Source organism: Halyomorpha halys, unplaced genomic scaffold, assembly GCF_000696795.3.
Source record: "Halyomorpha halys isolate HHAL.00 unplaced genomic scaffold, Hhal_1.1 Scaffold155.1, whole genome shotgun sequence".
NCBI classification, from domain to species: Eukaryota; Metazoa; Arthropoda; class Insecta; order Hemiptera; family Pentatomidae; genus Halyomorpha; species Halyomorpha halys.
In genome coordinates this window covers 1,528,421-1,550,546 of record NW_027115270.1, presented here as the reverse complement: position 1 = coordinate 1,550,546, position 22,126 = coordinate 1,528,421, and the positions used below count along the sequence as shown (strand labels likewise).

The window sequence follows — 22,126 nt, the reverse complement described above, 5'->3', positions numbered from 1 at the left end:
TAAAAAAAAAAATAAATAAATAAAATAAAATAAAAAAAAAAAATTGAAAATAAATAAAATTTAACGAATATTAGCAAAATTAAATAAAATATAAATGGCGTTGATGACCGATGAAGTTTGGCGCCACTAAAAAAACCAAACAAACAAACGAAGCAAAAATCATTAATGGTGGTTTGTATACAATAAGACTGGGTTTCAAAATATTCGGACCCCCGTAATTTTAAAAAAAAAGTTTCTATAACGAAGAGGGAATGGATGATTAAAGGCGGTGAAAGGAATACTCATATCTTTAAGTCAGTGTATTGTCATTTTGATAAACAAGTTCTTGTAGTAGGATTAAATAAATCAGTGTTTTTAAAAAAAATAAAATGGTATATTACAAATTTATCCAAAATCTTGTGAAGTACCATGAAATATGAAAAAATAGGAACGTTAATATCAGTATAGATTATGGTGACCTATCTTTATGTGAACGATGTTGGTAACTATGTGACTGAAATAATAATTTTAGCTCGCTCATTACTAAATGTAGGGAAGCTTTGAATTTATGAAGTAAATAAAAAAAAAAAAAATCCACAGAATCGAAAATTCTTCCTAACCTTTTTCTATTAGACATTTGGTTTCTTATCTGTTGGTATTTTATCAAATTTTGTTCGGGCATAATCGAACTGTTAATCTGATGTGAATACAGCAGTATCGATAGAAAGCTATTTTCCAACAACAGCTGGTTCTGTAGATTTTATTTTCAAACTATGAACCATTACCTTAAAATTTACTGTAAGTAACGTACGATAGAAAGAGAAATATGCAGAAAAATCATTATTTTTAGTAAAAAAAAAAAAAAGGTGATAAAAAATACAAGAAAACATCATAAATAGTGAGAAAGCTTTTCTGACCCATGTGCTTGGTAGAATTGTTTTCTTTTATTTTATTTTTTCATATTATGTAAACATGGTAATGTAGCTTATGAATAATTTTAGTTAAAATGTTAATTTCCATGAGAATAAATTATTCAAATTATCATTATAATAACAAGCAAGTACAGCTCTTTTTTATTTTTAAATTATTCATATAGGAAATAGTTAGCTTTAATTAGCATTTCATACGACTAATTTCTTCATCCCTCTCCGGTTCTCATGACACCAACCAATGGTTTTCATATAATTTTTTACCTATAAATACAAAAAAAAAAAATGTATGACCCTTTTTATTCTGTAATAAATATTTTGGATTGAAAATGCTGTAATGTTTGTTGAACTGTAAATCTACAAGTAAAATCTGTACGATTTGTTGCTCGTGTTTTTTTATCATTATTAGAAAAGATGAAAAAACTAACTAAAAAATTGGAAGTCTTCTTCATAGATTGGAAATTATATTTCAATTAGGAGTTGTCCAGTACAATGGCTCGGTAGGGGGTAAAATATGACGTGATAAAGCTCGAACTCCGGATTCTAAATCATGGCTGACCCAACAGCGATTAGGTTTGACAACACTCCCCTACCCCGATATATCATCCACGGCGGGACCGAATTCGTATGGCTCGCATAAATAATCTTCCTGCGAATTTATTTTTCCTTGATGAATTTATTCTAATGAATCGCTGGTTAAAATTTGTGACCAAAGGCAAATTGTGGACTTCCACACACAGGGACTATTTTTTTTTCGATTTCATTTCGAATCAGCAGAGCTTAAAGACAATCAAAAATTTACTATGAACAGATAAAATAGGGTAATGATTAATAATTATAAATAAATTTTACAAAACCAATAAAAAATATATAACTATTTATAAAAATTAGTTATTTTATTATTATTTTTTTTAATCAAGAATTAAAAACAACAGACTAATTATGAATTATTAATACCGAGGTGCATGCTTTGGTTACATTCATCCAAGACTTATAAATATAATTAAGAAAGATAAGAAACTTTCAACAAATTTAAAACTTGATATTAATCAAACGACATTGATTTGGTGCCAACTCCAACTTTATACTCTAGTTAACATATATTAAAGGAAATATTAATTAAAAAAATTATTTATTAACTATAAATCAAAATGATTAAGGAAAAAACTCATTAATTAATCCCAGAAAGTTTAATTTTTTTTTTTATTTTATTTATGTACATATTTTCAACATTTTAAAAGGTTCATGAAGTTCTACTCCCAGTTACCTACAGTTAAAGGAGCAGTGACCTACAACTTGGGAAACCCAACCACAACCCGAAGACAGAAGCCCAGCCTGCTGCAGGACATTCTGTTATAAGTTCTATATTTATCAGTTCTGTTATTGCCACTCTAAAATTTTATTTATTCTTTTTTTTCTCTTCATCTTTTTCTTAAATTCACTCTCTTTTTTTTTTCATTAGAAGTCATTTATTTACTTTATTAAATCCATAAATGTCATTGTTTTTGTTATTAACTTTATTTTTATCTTTTATTAAGAATTATTATTTTAATATATATTTTGTTATTTATAGCATTGTATATAGTTAGGGGTGTTGTTCCCTCGATATTAGGTCCGAATCTGCATAAAAAGTTACATGGGCATAGCCAGAGAGGGACAGGAGGTGCCCCCTCTCCCTTCCCCCAGGAGTTTAAAAAGTTATTAATTTAATAAAAAATATTTTTTCAAGCAAATACTAATCGTAACAAGCAATAAATCACTGCGACAATTATATATAATGTTCTTGAAATTTCGGTTTCAATGGCTGAAGTGTCACCTCCTGAATTTAGGCTTGCCCGCCTCTCCTCCCAATTTTGATTCTGGGTACGCCCTTGAAAAGTTATGATCAGAGATTCATTAATGAACAAATTTTGATATTTATTAGTTCAATTTGGACCTGTTTTTCCGGTACTATATTGAAATAAATGTATTTCTTTAGTTGCACTCGTGGCAGTGTCAAGCTGTTGACCTTTCCCGTTGTCCCCTACTAACTCTCTTCTTCCGGCCAGCGGAAATAGCATAGGTCACTACTGTTGGTGTCAATGAAGTTCTGCTAACTCACATTAGTCTGTTCATTCACAGCATTTTAGGATACTATATTCTATAATATATCATGTAGTGAATATATGGTTAATATGCGCAGTAAATTATATAGTTCAATCTGGTTCTTAAAACCTAAAGAATAAATAAATAAAGTGTTGAGAAAACAATAGTAGAAAATTAATGACTATTGTCACAATAAACATGGAAACACGAACACATATATTTCCTCCTTTAGTCAATTATTAAATTCTGTCAAAGTTCATAAATTATGCGTTTTGTATTACTACTAAATATAAGTAATAGGTAATTATTTCAAAAATTAAATTAAAAGTACATTACGTATAGGTTTTCTTTTGTGAAACCGTCTACCAACCATATCGACTATTTCAATCAGGATTTCGGAAAGGCCGAAAACAGTTGACCACTTGATAACATTTGAGACAGAAGCAAAGTATCCATTTATTGACGGACTAATGATAGCTGTCTTCTATGATACACTGAAAGCGTTTGACAATACAAATTATCCCATTATATCACTAAAACTGTCCTCTATAAAAATTAGTATACAAATATTCTTATTTATTAAACAATTTTTGACAAATCGGGTTTTCAGGATACGAATTGTATGTGATCTATCTCAAGAACACAGATAGATTATTGGGCTATCCCAGCGATGTGTCGTCAGTCCCTCTTTTTCCTCTGGCTGTAAATTAATTAGGTCTTATTTTACCTAGAGAAGTTAAGCCACTTTTATTCGCCGACGATCTGGCAATCTTCCATCGATCAGGAAGTATAATCAACTTGGATTACAAGACAAAATAGACTGGAAAAAAATAATTGGTCATAACTATCGACAATTCTTCTTAGGCAAGACAAAATGCTTCCATTTCAGTAGAAAAGGAAATACACCTCTGTCACCAGATCTATATCCTAAAAATTCCCAAATACCAGACACATATTACTACAGACCTTACGTTCGATAAAATATTACCTTGTCCACATCCTATCTCTGAACTGAAAATTAACTGTACTAAAAAATTAACATTACTGGCTCACTAAGCCGTACTTCTAGAGGTGTCGATAAAACTAGCCGACTTAAACTTTATCTGGCATTAATGCGTTCAAAAATAGACTACGGCTCATTCATCTACAAGAATTAGAGTTCAGGTGAAAAAATGCAGTTATTTCACCCCAATTTTAGATTACTTTAATGAAAATTATTTATAATTATTGGTCAACATTGATGATGAAGATGAGCCTGTCGAGTAGGTGAATAAAAAATGACGGCTGTTCCAAAACTTTAAAAAAAATTAATTTTTCATTTGTAGCTCTATATCTTTAAAACTACACTAACAACACTAGAAAACCTAATAGGACATCATTTAAATTAAAGAAAATGTGCTAAAATATGAGTCATAATAGATCCATTTACGTTCAATAGTTCCCGAGACATGTCTGTAATATATCGGAGACGTACAAAAATAACTCTATCATGGCACATATTTTAACAAATTTACTTTACTTTAAATGATGTTCTGTCAAGTTTTCTAGTGTTGTTAGTTTTAAAGATATAGAGCTCAGAATGAAAAATTAATTTTTTTTTTAACATTTTGAAACAGCCGCCATTTTGTATTCTCTCCACCTATACTTGGCAGACTAATCAATTTTGACTTGTAATTATACATGGTTTTCTTTAAAGTAATAAAAAATTGAGGTTTAACAACAAATCTCATTCTTAACCTATGTGCTGAATTCGGATTATCACCTCTTTTGTACAGAATATTAAAATTAGCCATAACTTAAAAAAATTAAGAAGGAATTATTTACTTTAAGGAGTAATTTTTGTTCAAAATTGGTTCCTGAAAGGTTAATATTAGAGAATTATCCACATAGAAGAAGTAGCGACTTTCTCATTCCTGTCATTTTCAGTTCAATATTAGCGGCATTTTGCTGATTTTCTACAAGTATTAAACAGATATGAATGAAGATTTAAAGGAAAAATGATTTGTAATCTCGTAAATTTATTCATAAGTTTTTCTTTCTAAGAATTTTACGTTCTCAATTATATAAAATTCTAATGGTGTTATGTTTATATATTTTAAATTTACAGTTATTTTTATGTGCAGGAACCTGCTTTAAAAGATATGTTTTAAAATTCCTCTAATGCAAAAACACTGTCACACTATATCAATGTAAACGACAAAACGTCTCTTGAATCAAGAGCACTTGTACAATTTATAAAAAAAAAAAAGTAAACAAACAAATTTAAAAATGATAAGAAGATAACAATTAAAAGCACTGCATTAACAAATGAAATATTTCAACATTATTTTTTATTTCCTTTCTTGTTCGTAATGAGAATTACATGTTGTATCCAAGTTCAGTGCTAAACTTTATTTAAGAAAGAGTCGCTTACTTTTAAAGAACTATAGTTAATGCAAACGGTATTATATCCAATTTATTAATTTTTCATTTATTTTTTTTTTTTATTAAACTTAAACTAGAGAGGGAGGTACCACAAAGCCCAGATAGCCCTATTCTCTCTAGACTCTCCCTAATAAGAGTTATTCTAGATCACACGTTGTTTGACCTTAAACATTTTTTTGATTTTTAATTGAACGCTCGTTATTTTTACAATTTCGAAAATTATTTTTATTTCATTTTTTTAATTTGATAATCTAATACGTTGACTTAAAAATAGTAGCATAAAGTTTCATTTGTTTGTATATATCAGAAATTTAAATTTCAAATGAGCATATACTATTTTTTAAAAAAGTCTATAATAATTATTTTAATGTTCAAATACTCATAATCCTGTATCCATTAGCTTTATAAATTATAAACTATTGCTTTAAATAATTTGAAAAATGAAAACAACTGGGGTCCATGAAACCTCCACTTCCCCTGAAACGGTCTTCATCTAAAGAATATAGTTTATTTAAGCTTAATTAATTAATCATTTTCATTCTCTAAAACTTTTATTTTCATGGCACGTTTTGGAGAAAGGGCGCATGCGCCGACAACTCTGCTCCTGGACATAAAATGAACAATGGCAAGTTCATTTTTGTGTTGAGAAGGCGGACTTCGGCGCTGATGTTTTGTGAAGATAAAGACTAAAACAAACAGACTTTAAGTGTATACAGAAGCATATATTTCTAATTTCCTACCTTCCAAGATAAATTACCGTGGACCATCCAACTGTTATTCACATTCATAAGCCTTCAATATCACATACAGGCATAAATCATTAACTATAGTTATACCTTATTAATAATAAATAAATATAACATAAGATCAACCATTTAAATCATGATATTTAATTCACAAAATGTTTAAGATCAATGTAATGAATGATGAGAACACATGCTTTTTGAAGTTAATCGACACCAATATTTAAAATTTTTAAGGTAAAACAATGTAACCTTCAAAAACCTTTACAAAATATTAAATGAAATACTAGAAATTGTGATTATGCATTAATAAACATAAAATAGAATTAAATACATATAAACAATATTAAGACAGTTAGTTTTAGTATTAAACTCTCAAGTAAAACTTATAGTCATAAGAATATGCATACCCTCCAAAAAAATCCCAAAAGTATAAAAATGACAGGAGATAAAATATTAATGACACTGATAATTCAAATCAGAGATAACAAACACATTATATCTTATGGGAATATGATAATGAACAGCCTACAAATAGTTGATAATATTAAAGTTTTGGTGTTAAAATATATATATATTTAAAAACTTTCAATACAAAATGTCTAATAAAAGTAAGTACTGTTTATAACAAAACTCAAATTACGCCCATGAATTGTAATAATTGAATAGAATACAACAAATAATCTTGGCTATTCCTGAAATTTCAATAAGCAGACAATCAATCTAAAATAAAAATTACACTGTGTTAGAAATGTGCTTAAAACCATCAACATAGATAATAAAATAAAAAGCATAGAAAAAGAAAATAATAATAAAAAAACTGCAGAATATCATTTTAAAATTTAGCAAAAACTACTTCAAATGAATAATATTAATAAATTACTTCCACATATAAAAGTTTCATTCTTTTGTTCTAACATATGGCTAAAAAAAGATTCAATGAACTTTCCCTTTGAATTCAAATCATTTTTCTTTACTAAGAACACTAAAGTAATACATAAAATGTAAAGAAGAAATTTGAGATAATCTGATTTGAGAACATTACATAAAATTTGCTTTTAAGAAGAAAAGTTGTATTTAATTTATCATTCATTTATCACAAGATAACTTTTTAGGAGTGTTTCGGGACAAATTCTTCAATTAAGATGAGAGTGATAAAAGTCATTCATTTAGCTATTTATTGGTGATCATTTTGATGAACAAGAATAATCAAAAATAAATAGTAATAAATAAAATCCTTCGCGAAATTTAAATGAAAAAATTCGTGAAACAATTTGATAACAAATAAAAATCATATAAGTCCTTTGAATTGAAATTCGCATACCACTTACTAATAATATCATGGGATCTTTCTGTGAATTTCAAATAGTTCGAATAGCCATCATCAAATTGATTAATAAATTGCTTTTCTATCACTATCAATAACTTTACACATACAAAGTTTCTTGTAATGCCACCTTTTTGTTTCAAAATGCTGATAATAATCTAGTTTAACAAATGTGATTTGATATTAAAAGAATCATAATTCATATGTTATTATATCCATAAAGTTAAATTATATGGTCATAATACTGTGACTATTAGTAATTATTGCTATTAAACAGTTTTAGATTATAATGTTTTTTATTAGCTTATTTTAGATGCGTAAGAAGCTTTTGGTGTCCAGTATCATGTTTAAAATTTAAACACTCTACCTACAATCTAATAAATTTCTTTTATTCGACTAATACCGATTAACTGAGATAAAGGGTAACATTTTTCATTTCAAAGTAACTGATACTAATATCAGTTACAGACAATCAACCTTTATAAAAAGCAATAAACTAACTAAAAAGTTTGATAATACCTACATAAGGAAACAATTTCATACTATGAATTCATAATGAATCACATATAAAATCATTATTATACTAATAGTAAGAAATTCCTATAAAATTAAGAAAACCTAAAAAAAGAAATGAAAAATATCACTGAAAATACAATTTTCAATACTCAGAAGCCTTCATACATATTTTTTATCAGTCCATAGGCAAATACATAAATTATAATGTTCATATAACATGAATAATTTGTATTATTGAATTAATTCATATGAGTCCTGAAAAATATAAGTGGTAAAAATTATCTTACCTGAATAATAGGTGATCACCATTCCAGGATCAGTAAAAAATTCTAGGAAAACACTGTACTAAACGATCACCTACCTAGTTTTACTAGTTCCAGCAAAACAAATAAATAAATAAAACACAACTGTCATCTCTGAAAAAAATAAACTAAATTTTCACTTTAGTTCTTGATCACTTATTGGGCGACCCGGGACGCTGTAATATTTCGTTAATAGCGGGAAAACCAAATTTTCAGTAGTGACCTACTTATGAGAAGTGTTTTAGAAAAGATTGAAATCTTAAATTTTAATTTCAAAATAAATTAAATATTAAGAATTAGTTAATTTATTTAATATTGCTATCTGTAATAATACAAAGGAATTAATCCATCTTAAAACCGAGTAAAATTGGGAACTAATTGTTCTCAAAGGAAATAGTTTTATATTTCGTAATATCATATTTTGATTTAATCATAATAAAAAAGAAATTATAAAAACAAACAATTATAAATTCTCATATTTTAACTAAATTTAATATCGTGATGAGAGGAGGGAATGTCTATATACCATCAAGATGGCACGATTCCCGCCATCTAGTAATGCAATTAGCGAATTTTCTAGTCTACAAAGGTAACACATTTAGTTTATGTTTTGGACAGTCTTCTAATCTTAAATAGCTGATTTAATAACAGAATCATACTAGTTAATTGAATCTTTCAATTGATTCTTCTGTTACAGAAATAAGTACATAATTTTGGTCAATTTGTTATTTTGTATCTCCTAAATATTTTCAGTGTAAATTATCTAATTCAGAATATGTAAATTATATGATTATCAAAACCATTATATTAAATTCTTGAGTTTAATATTAACCACAATTTGGAAATAGAGTTTAGTATCAAAATAAAAAAAGAACTTTATATCATACTCAAATTCAAAATTGATCAATCCATGAATTTAAATTTGAAATAAGTTAAAAACCATACTAATTATTATTCAGATACAATTAACTCTATCTCTATTCCCAAAAATGGTAGAAATGTGTAAAATTCATGAAATTAATGACAGTTTCTCATCAAATATCTTTAAACCTGTTAGTGGTTGGTATATGTCACAATTACAGGGTTACTAACATGCACAGGAACTTCATCCCTTCAGATTTTTGATTTTTTTTTTTTAATTAATATTTGTGCATGAAATCTAAATGAATCCTTCATTGTATAAATTTTTTTTTATTTTACTAGAAAGCAGTCCAAGTGCGTACCTTCAGGGTGGGGGTCATCAAAAAAGAAAAGTAAAGAACCCTTTCAACAATAGAAAAAAAATTTATGTAAGTATTTATTTTTAATAAACTTTGAAATCTGTCACTTGTATACTCGTACAACACATAACTTATAAAGTGATATGTTTATTTTTATTTAGATAATAAATAAGAAAGTAAATATATAACTTAAATATTTGAGGTAAATAAACAAGACATTGTTAAATAGGGGATAACAACGTATTTTATTTATATTATTTGGTCATCAGTTGGTATAAACAAATAACAAATTTCTAAAAACAAAAACAAGGTACAAAACCAACTAGGTTAAAATTCAAAAAAATTCATAACATTCTGAAATCATAAATACATAGTACACACTAATTAGACAATATCTTTATGTCATTTTATGGTGTACTTACACACATAGTACAAGTAATTAGAATAATGACAATATATAATTTAAAAACAAAACAATATAAACATATCTGAATAACTTAATGAAAGATTGAAATGATAACTTAAAGCCTGTATGACTCTCAGCCATCCTTCTCCTTCTTTTTTTTTTTTTTTTTGTATTTTTTTGTTATTTAATTATTTATTTTAAATAATTCGATGACATTCTATATTCATGGAGGATCTTGGTGTTACATTATACAATATATATGGGGAGGGACCCATTAAATTAAATTTCTTACATTTAAGGTTTGTCAAAGGGGCAATTCATTCTATATGGCAAATTTTAATTAACAACAAATCCTACCAGACTATTCCTTCTGATACAACGGCCTGTTACCCCACACTATATAGAAAAAGCTACGAGCTTTTCCAAGTATTTGTTAATACAAATATCACATTGCGAAAAATACAATTTGTTCATTAAAAGACTAATAAACTATTGTGCTTCATAAAATATAATTTTAAAAATCTTTTCCCTAAAAACTTAGGTACCAATAAAATTTAGTTCATCAGAAAAAAATTCCAAACCATTATTAAAATTCCATTCGTTTATATGGCACTATTGCATAGAATCCCTTTACCTGTTAAGTAGTATAACTATTTATATAATATATATATTTATATATAATACTATAAATACAGATATGATTAACACATTATGATACATAGTTCTGCACTTTAAATATATAATTGCAGTAGTAAATGCTAATAAATAGGTATATAACTCAAAAAATTGAATTATTATACTCATACGTCATCATTTCTTATAATTTTACAAGCAAAATTTACGGCATTAAATATTTACATTCGATTAAAAACAATAGATAAAATATCTGAAAAGGCCAAATAATCTTTTGACCGAAGCTCGTAACTTATGGCCTAAATATAAATTGTACAGAAAATATCAACATTAAAATCTTTGCTCCCGATCTTCAACATACCATCTCTAAACCAATTGTATCATACAACCCTCAAATTTATATATAAATTAAATAATAAATATATTATTTTTATTATAATAATAATAATAATAAAGAATGTTAAGTATCTCCTATATTTATATCAAGTGAACTTGTTTCATGTAGAACGGCTGAATAAATAGTAAAGCTGAATACATCAGAAAAAAATCGAAAAATCCCTATTCTATTTTCACACATAGAAACTATATTACAGTGCTTCAACTTAAAAAGCTATGAACAAATTACTTAAAACCAAAACAGTAATAATACTGTGGCAATTGGTAACACTTTATAGTAAGGTCAACAGACTAATAAAACTCACACCATATACAACATGATGATAAACATGAACTTGCTAATTAATTGAAGTCAATACTGTACATCTAGATGTTTTTTTTTATATCATTCGATAATTAATTGTGATGTAAAATGATTAAAATAAAAGTCATAATGAGCTCCCAGGGACATTTACTAATATTTATAAGGCTAGGAAAAATCAAACATATATAATTCCACTAAAGCTTTTATAACTTGAATTTAAGGCATTATGATAGGATTACACAACATTTATGGAAGGGAAAAAAAAGTTGTTTATTGAGTTTACTTTTATGTTAAGCGAATTGTTTATTTACAAATGATTTTGAGTATTGGTAGGCAGAAAAACAGTACTAAAACCTAATAAGCAAAAAGCATATAGAAAGACTAGGGCAAAATTTTTACTGATATTACCATCATAAACTTTGGATAGTTTACTATATTACATGTGCCGAGAGGAGAATAGAAAATACAAGAACAAGTGTACTTTCTTTTTTTTTGTCTAATAAAATGAGCACAAAAATCTCTTAGGGTTGAATAAGGCTAATTTGTACAGATATTTTGGGCAAATTACAAGTTTTTTTAAAAGCTTTTGACTAAGCAAAATTTTTTTTATTATTTTGCGAATTCTAAATGATGACCAGAACATGCAATTTTTACCAAGAATATAATTCATAAAGAAATAAGTGGCAATTTATAACTTTTGAAAAATTTCACTCATATACAAGATTTTATTCAACATAGACATGTTAAATGGCTACAGGCTTTTCCATCTGTTAGTGGGATAAGACCTCTACTGTCTACTAAACACACAAGATCATTAAAGAATAACCTTCAATGAATTTTGACTATCAACAAGTTTTGTTTAGTAACATAGGAAGACCCGTATAATAAATATGTAAGCAATTACCCTTAAAGCTGTTCTATTGAAGGTTTATCACGATGGGCGTTCTTTCTCATCTACACACTAGATCTCACGGTTCTATTTGGAAAATGGCAAAAATTTAAAACTCCGCGAACTCCTTGGCGCACTTCTCTGTCGATGATATTCTAAGTGCTTCCTCCTCGTAGTCATCAAAATTACTTGTATCACCAGGTCCCTTACATCGGGGTATAAAAGGAGCTTCGATTTTTTTCTGGAATACAGCTATCCAATCAGTTGATTGAAACCACTTATGGCCTTTGATATCATTTACTCCATTCTTCAAATTGCCATACCTTTTGGTGAGATCAACCTGGAGAAGATTTCTTAAAAGGTCCTTTAAATCAGAACCAAAATGTGAAGGAAATCTCACTTTACCAGAAACAATTTTTTCATAAATCTGAATAGGTTGATCAGCAAAGAAAGGTGGGTAACCAGCTGCCATTTCATAAACCAATACACCCAATGCCCACCAATCAACAGCTTTGTTGTACCCTTTACTCAGAATGATTTCCGGAGCAAGGTACTCAGGTGTGCCACATAGAGTCCAAGTGCGGCCTTTCACTCTTTTAGCAAAGCCAAAATCCGTTACTTTTAAATAACCCTGAGAATCTATCAGCAGATTTTCTGGCTTCAAGTCTCGATAAATTAGATCTAAATAGTGAAGGTATTCAAATGCTAAAACAATTTGTGCGGCATAAAATCTCGAATGCGGTTCACTAAACCTTCCAACTTTACGCAGATGTGAAAACATCTCACCTCCTGGCACATATTCAAGAACCATGTATAGATTTGAATTGTCCTTAAAATGAAATTTGAGACTCACAAGAAATGGGAAACTGATGGCTTGCAAAATCCTCTTTTCATTTAAGGTGTGCTCGACTTGTTTCAGTTTAACTACCTTTTGTTTATCGAGAATCTTCATCGCAAAGTACTCTTTGGTAGGTTTGTGTTGTACTATCATTACCCTTCCAAAGGACCCAGTACCAAGGGTTTTGATCCTTTCGAAATCATCAAGGGCTGCTGTGTTAGTCGGATTCTTCTTCCATTTATCTTCGAACTCCTCCTTGGCTTGGTCAAGGAATTCCTTGACACTTTCCGCAGAATCCCCCTTCTTGTTGGCCGTAGCGGCATTGCCCATTGTCTTGCCTTTTATACCTTCCAGGGCTCCCAGTCACTTCTAAACCTCCCAGAACACCAATTTATCAGAACCGAAGTTCTGTATCAAAGGAAAGAGATTCAGGCAGGTGAAGAGAAGTAGGATATAAGATATATTTAAATTGACCTTCTCAGTTGGTCAACACATCCATTTATGTACCTCGGTCATCTCACCTTCTGATTCTCCACTTTATATGCACCTCAAATACACTGACAAACCACTTAAAACACAAAATAAACAGTACGTTCTGTCACTTTCTGAAAAGCACAAAAATGGCTGCCCTTATCCCAGATTTTCAATGGGTCAATGCAGATAGTTGCCGATCCGCCGCAAAGAGCGCAGCAGGGGACAACTTCTAGTCCTTAGCGGCATCTTCTCTGCTTTCCTGCAACTAACGATTTGATACTTTATAGATAGCGGTACCGACCAATGTCCTACCACTTGTAAGCTTTGTACATTAGTTGCACTTAACTACGAATCCAATGTTAAAATAGTACATTTGAAATTTACATTTAATCTAACGAAAATACTTGCCAAAATATCACTTTTCTATATAAGTTTGTGGCTGTTTCCATTTTTTTTTAGTACGATGTGATAAACTTTATATTTTTCTTGTAAGAGAAAAATAGTCTTTTTAAAAAAAAATAAAATCGGAAAAAGCATCACTATAAATCGATGTTTTAAATTTCATTATTTATACTTTTGATATTTAGGATTGACGAGGAAAATTTAGTTCCATATAAACGATTAGTCGACCTTCGCGCAACGATTATAAAGCAATGTTAGTATCGATTATAAAGTTAGACTTTTGAATTTGAATGAATACTTAACTCAAACAATCCTTTTTCTGCTTGAAATATTTAATCTCTTAAATTGAATATTTATCTAGTATCAACAGTAATTTCTGTTCCAGTGTATTTTCTTGATAAACTAGCCTTTTGGAGTTCTTTTAGTTAAAACAAAATTGCTTAATAACAAACAATTTGTTTCACCTTTTTTAATAATTATGCTGCTAATTTAAAGTTCAGAAACTTTATTTCCAGTATTTTCTTAAATTTCAAATATTAAGCATTTTAGAATTCTATATAGATAAACAGCACACTATTTTTTACTAATAGTAATATTATACTATTACTTTTTTGTTTACTTATTTGTTATTGGATTTTGGGTTTGTCTGTCTAGTAATATTTTGTAAGAACAAAAAAAAAATTATTTTCAGATGTAGTACTTACTTTATAAAATTTAAGAAGTATATAAAACGTAGATCACTGTAAACTAGAGTGACTACATTCTAGAAAGAAACACATTTGAACTTTTAAATTTGAAGAAACTACCTGTAGCTTTAACAGAATAAATTTTTAAAAAAATTATAAATATTAAAAAATTAAATTTATTGATTATTACAAATGTTTTGCTAAAGTTAATGTTGAAGAATTATTTTTGTAAATTTTTAATTTACAACAGTTCTAATTATTAAAATATAATGTATTTATAGTTTCCATAACATTTTTTGTATTATGAGTATTGTATAATTTGTATAGGTAATGAGTGTATGCTTGCATACAAGCATAAAGAAGAAGTTTTAAATGGTTAAAAAAAAATTAATATAAGGATTGAAAGATTGACAGAATTTAGTATTTATTCTTTCCTTTTTTTAAATTTATTTATTATTACATTAGAAGTTTGTGTTTTCAACTGAATTTCAAAAAGTTTAAAAAGTACATACTAAAATATCATCCAATAATTTAGAGTGGCTTTATCCTTAGGGAAAACACTTTCGAGCTTTCAAATTTGAAGCAATTATTTATAATTAAAATTAATTTATAAATATTAAAATTAAATAAGAATTACTTACTTTTTGTTTTGATAAATATTTTCGTAATGTTAACGAATGTGGAAGAATTATTTCCTTTTTTTTTTTCATTGTATCTTATTTTAGTGTTCATTTCTCTTTGAATTTACAATAGTTTCAATAATTAACTAATACGATCTAAAATAATATTTAATCATATTTTCTAGAACAGTTTTTAATTAAACAAATCTGTAATTTGCATAGGTAATATTTTTATTTAATAATATACATACAACCTTGAAACAATAAATTAAGGCGTTCGACCGTGAAACATAGTAACTGCAAAAATGAAAAAAAAAATAGTGTTAAATTATTAGTTAATTAAAATGTTTTATCTTCAACCAGTCATCATTATAACTTAAAATCAACATTATTGTCTTTAAAAAAAATTCCTAAAGATTCTTTTAACAATTTTATAAATTGTTCAGTCTTACAAAAGCCGATGATGCCAAAAAAAAAACTACAATTCATAAAAAATTCAGTTACCATGTTTTACGACCCCACGTCTCATAAATAAAAATAATATTGAATGCTTCGCGGAGCCCAGCACCTGGCGCTACCTATGGGGCCACATCTGTACTTCCGTGTGTGGCATAGAGGTGTAATCATTGAACCATAGGGGGTTCAAATTTACAGTAACTCATGAAAGTGTAATTAATTTGAACCACTCCTTTCTTGTTTTATATAAACTAAACAAAATTAATTTAATTAAAATCATAATAATTCGTAATTCATTTCTCCTGTTTAGGTTAATGAATTTTTGAAAAAATGCACGTGTTTTAATGGTCGAAACATAATGAGCAGTTTTTTATAATAATCTCTTGTTTATCATATCATTTATGAGGTCAATTTCAACATGCGGATAAGGCATGGCTATTTTAATATATGTTTCTGTTCTTCCTGATGTAAGAGGCAGTTGAATAATTTTGAAATCATTCCCCTTAGCAACTGATATATTACAAGTCACAAAAAATGCTTTAAGAATACATGTGTTACGAAAATTGACTCCGTCACTACTCCTATTTCTCCTGGTATCCGAAGTAAATTTCTAAAAACTTCAAGAAAGTACTTAATTTATTGAGAAAAAAAATCAAGTAAAACGTGATGATTTTAGTGTATTAATAAAACATTGATGTGCCAGCTCAACTTTCGCAATCGCACAATAGCGTATTTGATTAGCATAAAATAATTAACATAGTTTTTGGCAATGAAGCACTTACAAATATTATACAAAAATTATTAAAATATCTTTGCAATTAATGTTAATGTTAGATTAAAATTTCATTAATGTGAAATAAATAAAATGATTTATTTTTTTCTTTTCCTGCTTTTGTTGTTTACCCGATTTCCACTCAGTATAATATAAGAACAAGAAAAAATATTTCTGCAATCGCATAGCAGTGTGTTTAATTAGTACGACCGGTTTTCTGGCAATATTTAATGGTATGCATCCAAAAATGTTAAAACTATATACATAAATAACGTAAATACGAAACAACGTAAATATACAATTAAAGCACTAAAGTTGTGATATAAATAAAATAAAAATAACTAAATTAACATTTCTTCAGTTAGACCATTTTATATTTTTTTAAAAATAAATGAACTTCTGTTACTCGAAATTTCTAAAAGCTTTCTTAAAATTCAAATATGAAAGTGATTTTTCATTTAATGAAAATTTATTGATAAAAGTCAATGTTGATTTTTTCCAAAATCAATTACGTCGTGTGATAACTGGCTTTTTAAAAATATTTTACTACTGGCCAAAAACTTGGATCTTCATATCTATGAATTATTTAGCTTCTGTTTAATTACTTAAAGATGTATGATTAAAACTATTTCATAACTAAGAATAAAATATGTCCTAAAGATTTACACCTTTACCCCCACGATCCATGGGACACTAAGCATTAAAACGAATCAAGATTGAACTGAGGAGTAAGATTAACTGATATAATTAAATAAATAGACTTTGAAGAATTAATTCATGATTTTGTTAATAAACAATCAAGATTTTATACAAATTTTAAAAGTTATTATTGTTTTTTTGTTTATTCATGTTACTTTTCAAATATTAAATAAATTAACTATTTTAACCAGAATGATGTTTATAACCTAAAGTTGTTCGTAAAGTAATTTGAAGGACCTCATATGAAATGTGGAAGATCCCCGTATCGTGAGGCTCCCACTTGGTCAAAGACGGCCCTGGTCCTAGAATAAAGACGAACCAGGATCGTGGAGGAAAGACGTGGCAACGAACGGGCGACCTTGCCTTACCATCCCCTCTACTCTTTCCTTTTCTTTTTTTGCGACTCCTCACTATTTCATATTATTAGCTCCAGTCATCTCATTATGAGATGGTCCAGAAATATCCGTCCTGTGTAACATATGCTTTCGGCTGTGGAGTATTCTCTATGAACTTCGAGATTAAGGAGCGATAGTGTTGGATCCAAGCTTCAGTATTCGATCAATCTGTTGTCATGACAATTAATTGACCTGAAGAAACCGTACAAGATGAAAAATAAAATTAAAATTCAATTTTTTTTTTATAATCCTTGGAATAATTACAAAGCCTTCAAAATGATTTTGTGAGTATAATTACTTAAAATTGACTAAAATAAAGATTATTGCTATTTTCAAGATTTCTTTTCTAATTTGAATTAATTAAATCTTCAAGAAATCACTCTTTGATGGCGTAAATGTTATTTTTAAAAATTATTCTGTTCACCCTCGATCGAATGAAATATGTTTTATCAAGGACAAAGCAACATCCAGAACAAGCAACTTGTGTTGTGAAAAAAACTTTAGAAAATATCAAAACATTTACCACGAAAATTAATAAGAGAAATTTTTTCAATGAAGTATCATAAATTATATACTCAATTTTAAAGAGATTAAATAGAGCGAAACGTAAAATAGTTTTTAAAATAAAAAATGTGTTTAATCAATGACACAAAAAAATCCTAACTGTGTTGTAAAAGTCCCCTAAAAAAAAAAAAAATACCAATTGCGTCACACTAAATATAAACAGAAATTTTTTCGATGAAGTATCATAAATTAAATACTCAGTCTTAAAAAGCGCAAAATATAGTTTAAAATTAAAAATGTGTTTTATCAATCATTCAAAATACCCTTAACTGCTTGTAATTTTGTTTAGTGGCCTGAGCTAGATTTAAAAAAAAAATTTCTAGAAAGTATGATAAAATATACCACGAAAAATATTGGGGGATTTTTTTTTTCGATGAAATATCATAAATCAAATGCTCAATCTTAAAAATAAAAAATATTAAAAAGAGCGAAACAAAAAATCGTTTTTAAAACTATAAATTTGTTTTATCAAGGAGAAAGAAAAAAAAACTTTAACTGTTTGTAATGTGTTTTATTGGCCAAGATAACATTTTTGTGTTGTAAAAAAACATAATAAAAATAATGGCATAAAATGTGTCGCCAAAATCATTAACAGATATTTTTCGATAAAATATAAAAAAAAAAAAAAATTAAAAACGTGAAAAAAATCCATAAGTGTAAGTACAGCAAATGTGTTGATATGGTTAAAAGGAAAGAAAAAATTGTTGATGGCGTTGAAAAAGTATATTTCTCAAGTAGATAAAATAACAAAGTAAACTTTTCAAAAACAAGAACACTTTACATAACGGTAATAATAATGACATAAACAATATTGTATAACGTAAATATAAATAATGATATAAATAGCACAGTAAATGTTTTAAAAACAAGAAAAGTTTACTTTTAGGAAAAAAGAATGATATGAATATAAATTTTTTTTTTCAAAAACAAGGATATTTTACATCAGTGTAACAATTATTAGAAGTAAAACTTTTCTTAGTTTTTTAAAACAAAATTGACTTATTTAGCTAAAAATAATGAATAAAACTAAATATTAAAAAATTTAAAAGCTAATCATTATTTTTAAAAAGTTCTGATTTACAATTAATTATCAAATATTATTCGACATTCGATCTGGTAAGGTTTAACCTTCTGACACTGAAGAGTTTTGTAAGTTGATAAAGACCTTTCAACATCAACTGTATCCTTTGATTTCTTTTCTTTTTTTCTTCAATCTGATTAAAATTTGTTTCATTATAACCCTCATATACATTTAATTTAAAATTGCCATTCGTTTTACTTAAAATATAGAACTTTTTATTATGAAGAAGAAAAATATATCATTTTTATCAAATGAATCACATAAAATAATCATGAAAAATATTATGACACGTATTTTTTGACAATTCTGTCCAGAGTTTAATACAGTTAGACTAAACTAATAGTACAAGAGCCGGGAAGAAAAAAAGGCAGTTATTTCACACCAATTTTTGATTACTTTAATGAAAACTATGTATAATTACTAGTCGAAACTGATGAGTCTCCCAAGTATAGGTATGGGGAATAAAAAATGGCTGCTGTTTCAAAACCTTAAAAAACATTAATTTTTCATTCAGAGCTCTATATCATTAAAACTACAAACAAAACAAGAAAATCTAAAAGAACATTATTTAAAGGAGAGTAAATTTACTGAAATATGAGCTCTAATAGAGCTATTTACATCCAATAGTTCTCGAGATATAGCTTTTTAAAAAGTAACATTTCCTAAAAATCTACTGAAAGATTAGTAGTTAGTTAATTTAATCTATATCTCAGGAACTATGTGACGTATAGATGTCTATTAGCACTCAAATTAAAACTAGTTTAACGTACTATAAAGTAGTATATGACCTTTACCTTCGTAGGGGTAGTAGTTTTCATGATATTTCCTAAAATAAATTGACTTAAAGTTGTTTGGACAATAAGTTTGAGTTTTGAAAAACAATTTTTCAGAAACCATAAGACGTACAGATGTCTGTCAGCACTCAAATTAAAGCTAGTTGCATTTACTATAAAATAGCTTATAACGTTTATCTTTGTAGGAGTAGTAGTTTTTATGATATTTGACAAAATAAATTCACAAACTGTTAATTTCTAGTTGTTCGTATAAAATGTTTGTTTTTTGAATAAATATATATCTAGACCCATAAGACGCACAGATGTCTGCCAATAATCAAAATAAAGGAAATTTAACTTACTACAAAGAAAGTACTTTATGACATTTATGTTCGTAGGGGCAACAGTTTTTATGATATTCACTAATATATTATATTAATACTAATTCATTAATATAAATTTGACAAATGAAAATGAAAAATTTATTAGCAAATATCATGAAAACTACTACTCCTACAACGATAAACGAAAGGCACTGCTTAATAGTACATTAAACTAGCTTTAATTTGAGTGCTAATAGACATCTATACGTCACATAGTTCCTGAGATATAGATTAAATTAACTAACTACTAATTTTTCAGTACTTTCTATACAAAATTTTTATGAAATGTTGCTTTTTAAAAAGCTATATCTCGAGAACTAATGAACGTAAATAGCTCTATTAAGGCTTAAATTTTAGCAAATTAACTCTACTTTAAATGATGTTCTCTTCGATTTTCTATTATTCTTGGTATTTTTAAAGATATAGAGCTCCGAATAAAAAATTAATTATTTTTAACGTTTTGAAACAGCCGCCATTGTTTATTTCCCCTACCTATACTTGGCAGACTCGTAAATTTTGACTAGTAATTATACATAGTTTTTATTAAAGTAATCGAAAACTGGGGTGAAATAACTGCCTTTTTTCAACTCCGGGCTCTTGTACTATAATCTCATATGTAAAACGTTGGTTTACAATAAATAGTTTTTTAAAAATATTTTGATACCTTTATTGACCGTTACCCGGACTATCTTCCTACAATCTACTTCATACGGTCAACTATCTTCTTTCAATTCAAAAATGTGTATTGTATTTATCTACAATAAATGCTTCCTTGTTCAATATTGAGATAAATAGTAGAATATAAATTATTTAAAAATTTATATCTACATGCATAAAAAATATTTATTTTTAACTGAATAGTTAAAAATAACAAGCTAATATATCTTTAAAGAACGGATAATAATAGAAGAGGATAAGGCCTAAGAATTGAGATTCTACTGGAAAATTTAAAAAATAACTGTATCTACGGTGTCTGCTTCGAATCCCTCTCTCTCTGCTAATGTCAAGGTACCCATTTCACCGAGCCTGGTTTTAGAAGGAAGCATCCATCGTACGTAAGTGTTGCCTTCCTGTCCGTAAGGATGTCAGAGAAAATAAGCCTGCTCTCACGAAAACTGTGGTAACGTTAATTTACTCAGTTGTCCTGCGCCAAACATTTTCTGATTTTGCTCCTGTAAACAAATGAATGAATTTCCTTAAAATTTTCATACGTGAAAAAATCATCTGCCAAGTACATAGAACAGAACAACTTCCTATTCATATTTACAAATTATATTTTAAGGTTTAAGAATAAGTTTTATAATAATTTTTTACTTTATCATTACCAAAGGTTGAAAAGCTTTGTAATAATGCAGCAGTTAAAAAAAATATTCTTAAAATCGATTTTTCCTTTGATTCAGGCATCAAGGAATAAAGTGGAAATTTTGTATTGGGGCATCGAACCGTTAGTCCGTTTATGATATTTTCAGGAATTGTGTGGGGTGATTCCTTGTCGGTCCCATATATATTTAATCAAAGTCAGTCAACTACTTTCGCTTGTGCAAAGGTAAATTTCCTTAATACCTCCAATATCTCGAAAAAGGTTCCTTAAATTTTTAGGAAAGTTGGGGGTTAATGTAAAATGGGTTCAGTATCAATTTTATCTGATTCCGTATCGCTTACCTATGCCAAAAAAAAAAACACCTTGAAATATAAATATACCACAAAAGGATGAAAATTTTAAAAAAGTAAAATAATTTTTACTGATCCATTTATTTGGCAGACTTTTTTAATAAAAAAAATTATTCAAAACATACTTTCAATGTAAAAAAAAATTACCTTTGCTTTTGG

The 22,126-nt window shown here is 27.7% G+C and overlaps 1 protein-coding gene and 1 long non-coding RNA gene across 2 annotated transcripts in view; both read right to left on the bottom strand.

Annotated features, from left to right (window-relative positions):
• LOC136796999 (uncharacterized) overlaps positions 1-9,166 on the bottom strand; it is a 531,363-nt gene extending 522,197 nt beyond the window's left edge. Inside the window, exon 1 of the long non-coding RNA XR_010844796.1 lies at positions 8,291-9,166. This is a non-coding gene — a long non-coding RNA (uncharacterized lncRNA). The remainder of the gene's footprint in view (positions 1-8,290) is intronic.
• A 914-nt stretch (positions 9,167-10,080) lies between these two features.
• On the bottom strand, positions 10,081-13,687 carry Pka-C1 (Protein kinase, cAMP-dependent, catalytic subunit 1). Its single transcript, XM_014417402.3, has one exon. The coding sequence runs from the start codon at positions 13,319-13,321 to the stop codon at positions 12,263-12,265; it is 1,059 nt and encodes a 352-aa protein (XP_014272888.1). The 5' UTR covers positions 13,322-13,687; the 3' UTR covers positions 10,081-12,262.
• Positions 13,688-22,126: the final 8,439 nt, after the last annotated feature.